Source organism: Anopheles coluzzii, chromosome 2 (assembly GCF_943734685.1).
Source record: "Anopheles coluzzii chromosome 2, AcolN3, whole genome shotgun sequence".
In the NCBI taxonomy this organism is placed as follows: Eukaryota; Metazoa; Arthropoda; class Insecta; order Diptera; family Culicidae; genus Anopheles; species Anopheles coluzzii.
This window is the reverse complement of record NC_064670.1, coordinates 118,132,093-118,147,586: the sequence shown is the minus strand read 5'-3', so window position 1 is coordinate 118,147,586 and position 15,494 is coordinate 118,132,093. Positions and strand designations below refer to the sequence as shown.

At 45.2% G+C, this 15,494-nt stretch overlaps 2 protein-coding genes across 2 annotated transcripts in view; one reads left to right on the top strand and one right to left on the bottom strand.

Annotated features, from left to right (window-relative positions):
* Positions 1 to 15,494, top strand: part of LOC120950054 (BTB/POZ domain-containing protein Tiwaz) — a 49,758-nt gene that overhangs the window by 964 nt on the left and 33,300 nt on the right. The gene's annotated exons all lie outside the window — the stretch shown is intronic.
* On the bottom strand, positions 5 to 2,637 carry LOC120950053 (leucine-rich repeat transmembrane neuronal protein 2-like). The gene is made up of 2 exons (XM_040367792.2): positions 2,458 to 2,637; positions 5 to 2,380 (listed from the first exon to the last, which is right to left on the bottom strand). Exons 1-2 carry the CDS (start codon positions 2,469 to 2,471, stop codon positions 679 to 681), a joined length of 1,716 nt encoding a protein of 571 aa, XP_040223726.2. The 5' UTR covers positions 2,472 to 2,637; the 3' UTR covers positions 5 to 678.

Sequence of the window (15,494 nt, the reverse complement as noted above, 5' to 3'; positions counted from 1 at the left end):
CAGATTAATTTTACGACCCTAACGGGGGGGGGGGGAGAGCATTATTTATTTATCAGCGCACAGGAGCGTGTGCGGGACAAAGAGCGAGCGAACGAGCGCTGATAATTCGGTCTCGCTGTACAGACAAAAGGAATCGAACATGGTGGGGAGACGAGCGCAAAAAAAAAAACGAACACTTCCCATTCAACTTCCGGCAACGCACACGAGGGAGGTGAAAAAATGCCGATGCACCTTGCTCATTCCGATGTCATTAAAGGACGATCCGCATCCAGGAGAAACACAGTGGGGTAACAGCAAACGCAAGCAAACAAACGAAACAGAAAAAAGTGGTTCCGTAACTCCATAACGAGCAGCGAGGATAATTAACAATCGTGCAGCAAGCGACGGTGATCTCTACCGAATGATGATGTTAATGGGAAAATTGCCTCCGGTCCGGCTGTAGAAAAATGATACACAATGGTATTATTGCTTAAAATGTATTCAATAATGAGCAGCATTTATCGGGGCGGGCCGGGTATGGGGGATTTTTTGTTTAATTAAACCTACTGCCGACATTGAATTGCTCTTGCTGAACATGCATCGATTTATGTTACTGCTGTTCCCTTTTAAAACTATTTTTTTAAGTTTTTACTTAAACCTACTACTTAAAAACCAGTGTACCCTCTGCAAGCAACCCACTCACAAATCCTCGTGCAGTGCCGTTTGAATGGAGGCGCCCTGTTCGCGCCGGAAGAGGATCATCCGATCGACGGCCCGCCGTACGTTCGCATTGTGATGCACCCACAGCAGGAAGCCCACGTTCAGGATCAGGATCGCGAACAGTATCAGCAAAATGAACACCTGATAGTTGTAGGCGTGCAGGGCGGTACAGGAAGCGGTCACTACCGGAGTCCCAATGGCACCGGTGGCGCGTTGATGCAACGCCCGCATCATTTCCTGCACCAGCTGCTCCGTCGTTTTGTTCATCTCCTGCATCATCTCCAGCAAACGATCGATGGAAAGCTCAGCCGACGGTGGCGCAGTGTCGATCGGATGCTCGATGGGTGTTACCACTGGCAGCACCGTGCTTTGGGAGCTCTTACAGTAGATGCCCTGCACGTTGGACGCATCGAGCGTAGTGCCGTACGATTTCTGCGGCGCAACGTTGATCGAGTGCTGCCGACAGAAGTGCACCAGATCGACCAGATAGGAACAGTTCCAGGCATTTGCAAACAGCCCCAGATAGGTGAGCGAGGGGAACATGGCCGGGAGCCGCCCGTACCCGACGCTGGTCAGATTGTTGCCGTCGATGTGCAGATGCTCGAGCTTGGCCGCCGCCGTCAGCACGGTAAGATCGATCGTCTGCAGCCGGTTGAACGACACATCCAGCCAGGTAAGGTTCGACTGCTGCGAGAACAGACCGTGCACGAGGGTGGTCAGATTGGTGGCTTCCAGATTCAGCCGGGCCAGTTGCTTCATCTTCAGAAAGGTGGTCAGTGGCAGTGACTGGAGCGCGTTAAACGATACGTCCAGTGTGTGCAGAAAGTTCAGCGCCGACACGTTGCTAATGTCCGCGAACAGATTGTGGGAAAGGTCGAGTGACTCCACCAGTATGTTCGAGTAGCTGACCAAAATCGTTGTCAGGTTATTGTGCGACACATCGATCTCAACCGGAACCGGCGGTATCTCCACGCTGGTAAGCTGGTTGCCACGCAAATGCACCCGCTGCCACGACTGAAATCGGTCCACCATGTGGACCTCACGCAACCGGTTAAAGTTTAGGTTCAGCGAAACGATCCGACTGTGGAAGAAGGTCTCCCGGTCCAGCACTACCAGCTGGTTGTCGTTGAGCGACAGGTGGGCTAGCTCGGGCAGCTCCCAAAACACCTCCTCCGGCAGCACGGTCAGCCGGTTGTGGTTGAGATCGAGCCGCGTCAGCGTCCGAATGTCGTGGAACGTTTTGTTCCGCACCTCCTGCAGCTGGTTGTGCGACAGATCGAGCCACTCGAGCCGGTCGCAGCCCTTGAAGATAAAGTTGTTCAACGAAGTAAGCTTGTTGCGGCGCAGAAACAGATGCCGAAGCTGCTTGGCGTTCTCGAACGTGAACTTGTTGATGTTCTCGATGCCCGTCTCCCGGAAGTCGATCGTTTGCATCTCGGGAAAGGTGGTGAAGAGGGCGCGCGGGATTTCGTCCATCTGTGAGTGCTGAAAGTCGAACCAGTACGGGCGCGGATATTCGGACGAAAAGTCTATGTCGGCCGCATCGTGCACGACGGTGACGCCGTGCAGGGTACAATGGCGCACGGTATACTCGCCATCGGTATTGTAATGATCGCACTGATAGATGACAGCCTCTGTCACGCCTGTTAGGTAGATGGTGGCCACTAGAATTGCACTTATTCTACAGAAAAATCACATACAAATCCACATTAAACACTCAAAATCTGAATTATTTATCTGGGAGTTGCTCAAACTAACCTTAGATGATACATTTTTTAAGGGAAACACTATGGACAGCGCTCACGGGGAAGTGTTTAGTGCCACACTGCTAGGAGCAAACTGACGAACCCAGGAAGTGTAGCTCTTGATTGCTCTCAAACCGACTCGCATATGAGGGCGTTCTTATCAGTTTTGTCTACACTTTTCCTGCATCGAGAGCATCTTGGCCCTTGAAAAGTTGCTGCCATACACAGCCGCCCGTCAGCTGTTTGTAGACGGAGATTTTTGCATTGATAGTGATCTCTTCAAACCAAACATTTCCAAGTGACGTAATTGGAAGATGATCGCAATGAGTGTTTGCAATATACTGCGACATAGACAAATGAAGCCTCTCTGACACAGAAAAGCGAAAGGTGCCATAAACAAATGAAGCAACCCCCCCCCCCCCCCCACATCACTTGACAGTGAGCCACTAAAGCAGACCCTGATGCAATGCCGTTCGGTTTGCATCTTTGTGTGATAAGGAGCAATGCTTGGAGATGCAGAATAAAAAAAAAACTATCAACGAATCATATGTAGTAGCGCCACTGCTCTCCGTGTGTGATAAAGTGTCGTCGGACATTATTCGAGATCGTTGGTGAAACGAAAGAATCATGCAAAATAGCCGGTATGGTTGGCGGGTGTGAGTCAGTGAGCCTAGGCAAACTGATGATCATTGGATCTTGCGCGAATCGTAGCTCATGTAATATCTCCGTGCGCTGCTGGGATCTTTCATTTATGTGCAAAATTGCGATTTTTTCTTAGATCTGTTGGCAATGTGATAGTTCAGTCGATCTTGGATGTCCATGAACAGATTGGTCACAATAAACGTTGGAGCTATCAATCATTACCTTGGGTAGGAACGCTCAGTGTGCAAAAAATGTAAAAAGTCCATAGTTTTAAATGATAATGTTCTCTTTTTACAGTTGGATGTGATTTGAATTTGATTAACAAAAATTCGAATAGCATACTAAGTATTGGGTGTGCACCTACATGTCTTATGGATCTGTGTTGGTGTCAAATTCGTGGAAAATCCTTGTAATCTTCAAAATTCTGACTATATGAAACTTTAATTTAGCTTTCTCGGGTTCGCCATGTATTCGCGGATTAGACCGTTCTAAATTGTTGGTCACCTTAACATATGGGTGGTTCTTTTACATTTCACATCACGTTATTAATTGGATGCTTATTGGAGCATTTATGAGTTTTCTTTCTTTCTCTTTTTTATGTCAGACGGTTTTCGAATAATTTTGTGTTATTCAAAGCTTTGGTATAGCAAACATGATGCGATGGCGGCAATGCATTTTACTTGCCCCAAAAACTTCTCACCTTTAGAAAACTCAAACACATGTGTATGACTCTTCTAGTATAATGTAATTTTCGTATAATGTCAACGAATTACATGAAAAAGATTCTTTGACATACATTATGAAGCTTTAAGCAAATGTCTGAAATAAAATCATTACAATGAATTGAGTTGTTGTGTAAAATTGATTAGAAATGTGTAGCTTAAGTCAAACTACAAGTTGCAAATATCTGAGAGAAAATTATGTGAAGTTTAATATGTTTTATTTCTATACAGCCTTAAGATTAATTATGTGTAGTTTGCTGCAATCTATGCTCATGCAAATCCATTCATGTGCATCAATTCGACATTTTGCACTCCAAACTCTTCTTTATATGGTTTATCAAGCGTTCGATCATCGATTATGTTTTTTGGTTGCCTGAGCCTAACCAATTGCAAGATAGACAATACCGTGAATGCCGCATTGAAAGGAATAATAAAGATGTTTCGCTTTCAAATTAAACACACGATAACCTTCAATGCGTGAAGCTTCATCACACCTCCTTTCAACTGTTGTTCTTTTAACGCGATCGTAGGTATGCTTATCGCAGTTGGTTCCACATTGGCTCTTAAAATACGTCTCTTTTTTCAAACGTTATCACAACGATCATAGAAACTACTACTGCTGAAAGGAAAAGCGTATGGGAAAACGCATTTTATCACACATTCTCATTTTCCTCTCATTTTACGTATCAAACCACAACAAGCAGTTTAATGCACAAACGTAAGGCGCTCTTCTGTTGTTTTCTCCCAATTGGCACAGTTTATCTTGCAATGCACCATAAAATGCTTCACTATGTTTATCTTTTTGGTTTTATTATGCACATGACGATGCACTAGGAAGCTACCGAGGCAGCAAAGCACACTTCAAGTTGCAGAATATATCGAAAATCCGGTACGATCGAAACCGTGACTCGAATCGTTGTGTTAGACGCGTATCCTTCGCTTGTAGACATTCCACGGTTCCAATATGGTGTGAAAGTGCTAAGTGGACGTGTTGATGCAACGTTTCTGTTTGTTTAGTTTGTGAGTTTCTCCATTGCACCCGCCTAGTTCCGGATCAGTGTTGCTCAAATGAATTAGCCCATAATTACTCCATCAAGCATGCTGGAGGTGTAGGTGGCCTATTAAGCACCTTTATAATTAGATACGTGTTTGATTGGTTTTGTTGCTTTACGAAGTGATTCTCTTTGCTCTTTCGAACAGCTTTGTGCGTCGCTGTAAGATCCTTTCTTTATTGCAAACTTCTTGAATGGCCTGTGTATCGGTTGTGCAGCGGATTATCGTCATTCTACCTCGCGGCTGCAAAGCATTTCTTCGCCACGGTTAATGTCTTGAGCATTCGGGCGCTTGCCTCTTCTCGAACGGGACGAAAGATCCTTTTTTTTCGTTTTGTACGCTTGTTTTTTTTTTTGCTTCTTTCTCTCGTTGTTTTCTGCCCATCTCCGTTTTCTTCTTCTTCTTCCTTTGCTGTGTTATGTTGGTTCAATACCCTCGGGTGAAATTTTCGCAAGCCTACGTACTGCGATGTACACACAGCCACAACTTGATATAAAACATCTCGCAACTTGCGCTGCCTTTGGTCCCCGCCGGCATCTTTTTCAGTTCGGGTTCTCATTTTTCCTCCACGCAACCTTCCTTCAAGGTGGAACTAGGGAAGGGCACAGAGAGAAACAGAGAGAGAGAGAGAGAGAGAAAGAGAGAGAGAGAGAGAGAGTGGACTCTACACCGGTACCAGTTCCAGTGGAGTTTGAACTGAAATTCCTGCCCCCGTGAAGGATGATGCAGCAGAAGGAGAAAGGACAAACGGCTCGGAGGCGTTTTGCGCCCGGTCCCAGCACGTGGTCCTTCGTGCAGGAGTCTTTGCAGATGAGCGGAGACATCTTTTTGCCCGCTCGCTCGCTCGTTCTCTCGCGCCAACTTCCGAGCACCGGGGAATAGCCCGCAGGAAGAAAGCAGTCACACAGAGTGCGACCAGCCAAAAACTGGAGGAAAAGAGGGCAACAACAAAAAATTGGAATCCATCGTGATGTCGTTTTTGGTTCGAAGCAATCACACAACCTACCTCAGGGATGGAAGGTTGGGGTGGTGCTCTCCCGCCCGGGAATTGGGGCCCAAGTGGAGAGTTTGCTTCCTGCCGGAGGGGCTTTGCGAAACAGAATGCCTAGCAACGGCAACAAAGAGCGAGAAAGAGAGAGAGAGAGAAAGAGAGACAGTAAGAGAGAGTAAGAGAAAAAGCAAAAAAAACGGCCAAGCAAACGAACAAGCAAGGACATGCCGGTGGAAAAATTGGACCCGGACTATCCCCGGAACCGGCGCGGAGAAAGGACCCCGGATAAAGTGCCCGCGGGCCGCGTGCACGGAAAAGTTTTCTTCTTTCTTCCTCTCTTCCTCTTCCCCATTTCCCAGAGACCGGAGCGTAAAGCTCTCCGTTTGTGACGGCTTCCACCAAGGCAAGCTCGCTCTCGACTGCTCGACAGGCTGCCCGCGGGCAATGTTGGTGCTGCGTTCCTGTGCCGTGCCGTCGGGGTAGAGGGCAAAGGGAATTTCGTGGTCGCCTGTCAAACGGTGCAGTATGTTCGGGATCGTGCCGCCCGAAGGCCCGTGCACAATTGTGCCTCGGTGAGAGAGAATGTGAGTGAGTTTTTTTTTTGCCTGCCTGCTTGCCGCTTTGCCCGCCAAACAGCAAAAGACGTAGTGGATGGCCAAAAACTTGCGCTCCGCCCGAGGGCAAGACGCGAGACGCGAGCGTCGATTTCGGGTTCGCTGCACCCGGGACGGGTCGGTTTCTGGTGACGATTCCTTAAGGACACGGTGTTCATTATTTGGTGGACCGGTATCTAAACAGCACGCTGTGCGGCTTTTCGTATGCAAAACTCATGCTCATTTACGAAATCGGTCTGACCGATGCGCGCTCCCGACAGTGATGGGTAGTTTTGTTGCAGAGGTATGTTAATGCCGCGTTGACGGTTGTGTTTACGCTTTCGTTATTAATCATTCGGGAAGACGTTATTTACAGGGAAGAGAAGTGTTCAAAACAGGATCAATGTTTTTTTTTTTATTTTTTTTATTTACTGCAAACAATTCATTATGGTAGTATTTATTTCATTTTCTTTTCTCGTTGTGGTCATCTAAGACAGGCAAACATATGTTTGGCGATAATTTTGTTTTTTTTATATGTTAAAATAATAATCTTATACTTGCTAAATTACAAAACATGCAGAACTATGCTAAACTGCTAGTGGTTCAAAAAGAAGACCTGGAAACGGACGGGCGGTCCCGTGTTACAGTCATCAACTCGAACGACTCAATAACAAGCCCATTATGGGTTCATGAGTTCAAGTCTAGAAATGACCGTCCCCCCGTAGCAAGGATTGACTATCCGGCTACGTGGTAATGAATTAAGTCTCGAAACCCTGTATAGGCCGGCATGTCCGCGTAGGAAGACCAAATAGAAGAAGAAGACCTGGAAATGGAAACAAGGACCAACAGTAAATAGAGAGCATTGCAGTAAATTATAGCAACTCTATTGACTAAACCGAGACCAAGACAGTGACACTACTCTAAAACATTAATCAGATTTTTCATGTCATTTTTCAAATGTTTCAATATGGGGCATTATTATTTCAAAAGGGGCAAAAATCCAAACTTTTGTAAAAATGTAGCATCATCCCTCAATTGTGAGAACTTCAGAAGTTCAAAAGTTAGCTTATTGTTTCATTAATTGATCAACGCTCAGTACGGTATGGTGCATTTTGTTCAATTGCTACTATAAGAACATACAACATAACGTAAACGTGAACTAATGAAGACAGTTTTGGAAAATTAATTAGTATGAGCATGTTTTAAAACATTTTATAAATCAATGGTATAATTCACTCGATTCCTACACACTAAAACTTTCATCACATATTCTTTTCCAAGCACAGCCACTTTATGTTCATACTTTATGACACGCCACATGCTGCATCCTCTTTAAAAAAATACACCATTTAAGCATACCTCATCGGACCTATTTTGTATCCACATGCCTAACAACGTTCCAAAATTGCAACCGATAAATGTAAATGTTCTTTATTACTTTTTAATGAAGCAAAAACATCCCCTAAAAATAATATATACCTGTAACCACCCTTTTAATCACATGCACAGACACCAACTACAAAAAAACTCTTCACACACACACACACACACCAATGTTTCCGTTGTCCACATTGTCCCGAAAACATACTTATTATCGATTTTAATACCCTCGTTTTGCTCACTCGCCACGACAGCCGGAGCACTGGCGGCGCCTGTTTACTTTTACTTCGCGCCTCTAATGCTTTCGAAATGGCTTGCAAAACCACGTCAAAAACGCACGTGGCCGCGTTCGAGCTGTCCTCGGCGTAGCGTATCAAACACACAAGCGCGCCCTCTTCCCCCAGCCTGCTAGCTGCTCCTACCTCACCCCTGGAGCGATGAGCGCGCCTCGGAACCAGCGAGTCGTAAATTTGTGCGCCCGCAGGCACGCGAAAGGGAATGGGCACCCCGAATTGCGAAACACTTCTTGCATTTCCCCTCCCCGCCAGCGGACATTTAATCAGCTTGCACAGTGGCACAGCGAATGGGTCCAGCGATAATGCATCCAGGGCATGCACATTCAGTGCGTGTGTATGTGTTTGTGTGACTTTTTTTTGTTTCGGTCCTCTGTCTCACCAAGCGATTACGATCGTACGTGAGATCGTATGGAGGCAAACAAATCATTGCCTCGGTACATGTCGCTGCAGCTGCAGCAGGTAGTGGCAAGCTGCACCGTGCAATTAATGCACATACCCTCTCACACAAACACACACACACCCAGAGAGCAGTTCCCTGCCCTTGCAGTGAAACCCTCCGTCTCAGTGAGATGTGTCCTTTCGATGGTGTGGGGTTTGCACATGCACGCCCAGCCCAAGATCGGTCCCCGTGGTGCTCCAGAAGTGCGAGTACCGACCGAAGTGCACACCGATCGCAATTAAAAAGTAATTAAGACATCTTCCTGACTTAATTACAAAGTTTTAACAATCGAGCGATGGCATTTTTACGAGCTTATTTCGAGCTTTCCACCGGGAGACGGCTCAACGGCGCAGTCGCTCGTTAGGCGAAAGTGGAGTTCGCCCGGCCTAAGCGCAACGGGGTTTGGCGCGCACTGCTCACACTTTTTAATTGCCCGCGTGTGATAACCGATGTGCATTGTGGGTGCATTTTATCGTTTTTTTTTTTCCCCTTATGCTTAATACTTTTTCCTCCTTTTCGAGCAATTTCTCCCTGCAATGGGTGTAAATCAAGGTATAAAATATGGCACAAACAAACATTACTTTCTGTAATGCGACAGTGTGCAGTGCGGCAATAATTCATGATAACTGATAAGTTAAATAGATGTTTTGTTTCTTCTTTTGTGCATATTTATTCTTCTATTTATTAAGAAACAACATTTAAACTGATACTGAGATTTGATGACTTGCTACAGGAGCATTTGCAGTACATTCTTATAAGAGCAAAAATCGTTAATTATGCAAAGAGCTGATGAAATATCCAGTTTTATAATGTTCATGAGCTCTGAACGATGCAAGGATATTCAGGGGCTCTCATAATTATGAGAAAGAATGTCGGCTCTCTCACACCAGAAATGAGTTTGATGTGATGGGATGGCAGCCTTTTTTAGAACCTCCAAAAATCCCTCTTCATATGTTTTATTTCAAAATTTTATAATTTTACTTAATTGAATTCACTCTGCAGATTCATCCGAATTCATAAAACTGAATCCATATTACTTCATCTCTAAATACTATGGTGATGTATCAAGACTGTAGAAGCTACTAGGCTGTATGATCCAACCAAATTCCCAATTATAATCGACCTCAATACTTACAGCATAAGAGACTGTTCGCTTGTCAATCGTGCCATTCAAGCAGCTAATTTATCACAGGGTTACTTTCGATGTGTATTGTACTTTTCCAAGCTATGAAATGGAAACGATTTCTCGAAACGACACTCATTCAGCATTTCTCCACAAACGCAATCTAACTTTAATGTCGTTTCTGTGATTTCTCTGGAAATATAATTCACCACAGTGTAGTAATTTTACTGCGAAGCCGATCGGCTCACTGCCTAAGCAGCACTCCGTCCAACAGCGCTTACACACACACCGGTCCGTGGAAAACTTTTCCACAACCATACACGCGAGCCCAAAGGTGTGCCTTATATCCGGTCGGGGAGTAAAGGGAGGCTGTTATACCAAACCGCCCTATTTCACCTGTGCATGCAAAGTGGAGGACATGCTGCATTCGTCCCCGCCGCTTCCATAAAAAGGAACAACCCTTCAGGCATTCGATACGCGGCCACGCGGGTTTTCCGATTTTCAATTACCGAATTGCTGCAAAATTTTACCTGCCCTCCCTTGGCCGCTCCAACCCTTCCAAAAACACACAATTCCAATTTTGCAAGCCAATAAAACAAACCGCAACAACAGGCTCGTTACTCCTGCCGCTTTCCTTTCAGCTGGCTTCCTCCCCAAAAAGGGCCCACGTAACACAGACACTCACACGCCTTTTGCATAGGAATGCATACGACTGAAGCAATGGTACGCGTGTGTGTGGGTATGCACGTGTATATACGCACCAATCTCAACCCGTCACACTATCAGAGCCGCTGCCAGTTCCACTGGAAGAAGTAACGATTGCAATCCAGCTCAACCATTTGCTCAAAAGCTCGAAATGCCCAGCTTTCGGGAACCAAACTGCCGAATATAATCGTGCGCAGTGAGGAATATCACATCACTGCACGCTTGCACAAATAATTATTTCTACTCGAGAGCGCTGCCGAGCGGTCACAACCATAAATCGAATAAAATTTTGATATTTTGAACCACTGTACCTGAACATACACCGGAGGAGGGTGGAAGGGTTAGGCAGTACCGAATGGGAACGGTTGGAACGGGTTTTGGTAGAACAAATGAAATGGAAATAGTACGTAATGGTTAAAATTCACACACCATTGCGTCCAGGTACTGCCAGCCCTTAAAAGAGCAGCAGCAGTAGCAGCAGTGTTGGAATCGGCTGCAGTTCGGTGCATTTCCCCCAGTGCCATCTGTATTGCCGTGTGTTTGTATTCTAGGTGGCAGCATTTCGTTTGATCCTGGCGTGAAAAGTTTGACCCCACGGTTTGGGAGCGAACGGCCAGTTTGCACATAATAGTTCCAGTTCCAGATGTTTGGTGTCTGTATCGGACGTGATTGGGAGGTTCTAACAGAGTTCAAAGGTTATTTTGAGGACATTCTGTGGATCTTGCGAGTTAATAAATCGATTTTTGTTAATTTATATAATATTTTACGCTTATTATATAAATCAACCAACTTAAGTTTAAATAAACTAATGCAACACTCACGCAGGTAGAAAAAAAGTAATGTAACAATCCTAAACTAGGACAACCGGTAAAGTAAGTCACCACGGTGCCGTGACCAGGATATGCATCACTAGTGGTAAGAAATTAACTCGATGCTCTGCTTTACGGAAACTTTTAAAATTTATTGGCCTTTAAGGAGCCATATACTACTCTCCAAGGAGCTTTTTAGTTTTATGCCAGTTTTAAACACTTAAAAAGAGTCAAACTAACGTAACATTCCACTCCCACCCATGCAGACATAATCATATCGTGAGCAACCTGCCACATCAAGTGCATATAAATCACACCATCCTGCCTTAAACCATGGTGCGATTTTTTGTTGTCTGGGTATGTGTGTGTGTGTGCTGTCTGTGAAAAGTTGTGTGCAAAACATTGCACGATGCTGGTGCTTTCAAGGGAAAGACACATCAAAGCGTAACTTCTTTCGTGAAAGGGCTCGAGCACAACAACAGTTTAAGCGCAAGCAACCACCACACACCTGGTAAATCTGGTTTCGAAACAGTACTCATGTAACGGATCATAGCTGTGCATTGAGCCCCTTTTTCCTTCCCCCCCTAGCTGGTGCCGTGCAGCGGAAATGAACCTCTTTCTCCTCACAATCATGATACGGGCAACGATAGCACGGCACTACCGCACTACAAACGCATGCTGATTACCGAGTGCGAAGCTATGGAAAAGGATCGCTTCTCGCGCTTGCCTTTCGGCCAACTGATTCGACCAGCCTTCTGCTCCCTTCGGCGGCCTGCTGATGTGACTTCGGAGTAGGGAACTTGCATCAACTCCCTTCACCGTCGGTCTTTACCCACCCAGAGATGGGTCGGTGATGATAGGCGCCCCAGCATGCTGCTTATGATTGCACCCGTTGATAATAATGCATAATCGTCAATATTAGCTGAACCGAGTGCACATCGGCTGACTGACTGGTGGGCATGTTGCGAAAAACCGATCCATTCTCCCGCATTGCAATAGGGAAAAGCCTTTCCGGATACACCACGTCCCTCTCGCCACATTCCACCACAGTTACAACAGCATTCGATGCCTCTCGGGCGGTTGAACCGATAAATGGTGGTACGAACGCACAAATCGAGAAATTCTTATAATTTTCCACCTCATTATGCAACGGCGGCGGCGGTGGTGGTAGTGGTACACACGCGAGCGTAAACGGGCAGCGTGTAACTAGCGCGCCAACGGGAGGTTTAATCGATTCCATGGCATCTACGGCAGAATGATCGCTTTCATCTTTTCCTATCAGCGCTCTGCCCCAATCGACGTGGAAGGATTAGTGTCGAATGAGAAAAGTGAGCATCATTTTAAGGGGAGCAGAGGAGAGGCTATTGAGTTTGACAGGTATTTTGATTTGTTAAACGGCCATTAAATGTTGTGTGAAGAATGGGTGGGCCTTTTGATACGATTTGCGTTTGGTTGGGTGCTCTAGAAAGAGAATAACCGATCTTTGTTGTAACTATTAGCAAAACATTGCATTAGTATCTAACACAGATATGTTATCCAGCTCATTCACATTCATTCATTTCACGAACTCATTTCGTTCAAATACATTTAATTTTTTACTCTCCTTTTGATTTTTACTCCTATGTACCAAAGACTGGAGTAAAGGACTGTACAAGCATTTTGTTAAAAAAAACTTATGATTCATTATTATCTCTAACAAAGTATTTTATTATTTTCTCCCATATTTTCTCGATCGTTCGTGTAAAATTATTAATTATTAATTATCAATTTTGATGCATTTAGGGTCATGTGAAAATTAAATTCTAAATTTATGCTACCATCGCCATTGCAATTGAGCTGTATCCTGCAGTGTATATAAATGTGTATTACATATCGCTACATTTGCGCTGTTACTGAACATCGTTTGCATGATAATCATTCTGTTGATTGTATTTATATTGATGTTGGTCATGATTTTCTGTTAAAAGATTTAAGAATTTTAAGATTTTTGTTGTCAAAATACTTGAAAAACCTGAACTATGTAAAACTTATAATTTAAAAAATTATCGTTTAATGAGTCGTTGTATATTATCATTCTCACGTTATAGATATTTATTATTGTATATTGTCAACCTCTTATGGCTTGATTTTACTGAAACCCATCATAAAGCCCTTATATTTCCTCAATTCGTATGATTATGGTCCACCATTTTCACAAATAAAAAAGGTCGTTCGGCCAAACACTCACACACAGAGACACACCCGCTTTGGTCAATTATCAACAGTTCATAAATTACGCCACTAAAACACATGCCCAGCTGCGCCGCTCTTCATCGACTATCGTCAAGCGCCAAACTTCCAACACAGATACGAACAGTAGCAAAGAAAAAATACAACGCCAAACAGCTCACAACCCTTGCCCCGTATAACGTGCGACATCTACATCTCGCAACGAGCTTCCTTCCAAGGGTTTTGCGCGTTCCCGCCCATTTCGAAAGTCATCAATTTTCCTCTCCACTCTCCCGAAAGCGCAACAGGTGTGTGTTGAAGGCCAGCAGAAGGTTTCGGTTGTCGCCGGTTTGTTCTCGAGCAGTGTTGCCGTCTTTTTCTGTTTGTGTTTGTGTGAGTGTTTATTGGCATGGCGTTTTGGCATTCGTTCAATGGGAGCTTTTTACGTTTTTGTGATATTAACAAATTTATTTGTGGCGTTACTTTGTGTGCGAAAGACATTTTGTACCAAGGAGATAGCAAAAAAACACACACACATACATACACGTTTTAAAAAGCAATTTTATCGTTCGCGTCAAACGTACGGCTCCAGATATGCCGGTACGGAATCGATCACCTATCAAAAGGATCATTCTGCAAGCCCACAGGACACATCAAATCGATTATCCTGTCCCTTGCTGATGGACCATCAACTGAACTGTAGCGCCCGTTACAACTTGTGCCGGATAGGTAAACAAACAAACAAACAAACAAACAATGTACACACGCAGTCTCTCCAGCACTACACCCCATTATCATCTCGGTTCGATTTTCCATCACCCTTTCCCCACTGCCGAGGAAAATGGTCTGTCTGTCCGCCCCGGGAGCATAATCGCATCCGTACAGGACCATCGTTACGATAGTTGATGATGATGATGGACGCAGTAACGGGCTCTGGTGCATTCGCAACCATTCGAACAAACCACTTTGCGAGGTATGAGATTTTTTCTTCGGTTGTTTTTTTTTTTGTTACTCCAACTCTAGAAAATATGATTTTTATTTCCTTCCTGCAGCACCAGTACCATCATCATCATCAAGTGACTTCACCTCACCGTTTAATTTACCACTTTGCTGCCTTTCGGGGGTTTGGCGGAACAAAAAAGAGTGCTTACTTTCGAGGCACTCCGTACCACACAAGCGTTCCCCTGGCGAGTGGGTTGGGATCGATCCGCTCGATGTATCTGTCAATTGATTGAAGTATTATTGATTAACAACGATACCCATCGGCAAGTAGCAACGTACGCGCACACACACTGTGGCTGATAGCAGCAGTTCGCAGTCTGCACTCGATTTTGCACCGCCGAGCGACTCTGCCTGCGAGCACCAAACGAACGGTTATTATTTGACGTATTCAAACCGAATCACTGTCACGCGGTGCCGCGCTGTCAGTTGCCGTTTTTGGGGTTTGCGGGTTTGATCTTAATCGAGGCGAAGGGTTCTGTCCGCCGCCGGTGTCGCCGCGACGCGAGTTGTCGCGAGCGATTTTTACCACCGCGGCACTCATCGTCGTCCTGCGAGCTGCGTTATCATATGGCTGGTACATTGTGACATAAACCCCGACTTAGGTTGGTTGGACATAGCACATACATACACACACACACACACACACACACACACACTCGCATATCATGCTCACTCCGAGGTACAATCACTCTTGGTGGCAGAGGGCGGAAGACTACAACGATCCAGATCTCTCGATGGCTTGTCCCCCACCGCATGGATGCTTGTGGGAGCTAAAGGCGCACACAGATTCACAGACACACACACACACACTAAAGGGAGGGTAAATTATACGTAAATATAAATCCACGTCGATGCCAGAACCTGATAATGTATGGCGTGTATATATTCACATTTTATCGGCCCCGGGGTACGGCACCGGAGCGCCGTCGGGCACGTTGGGACCAGTTTAATTGCATCTCTTTTCATTTCATATATTATTATTTTATGGTTAGAAGGTATTCCAACCCCTCGCCCCTCCTCCCCCACCTACTCCCCCCCCCCCTCTTCAACGGCACCGTCATGCTCCATCATCCCCTTGCGTTTGGAC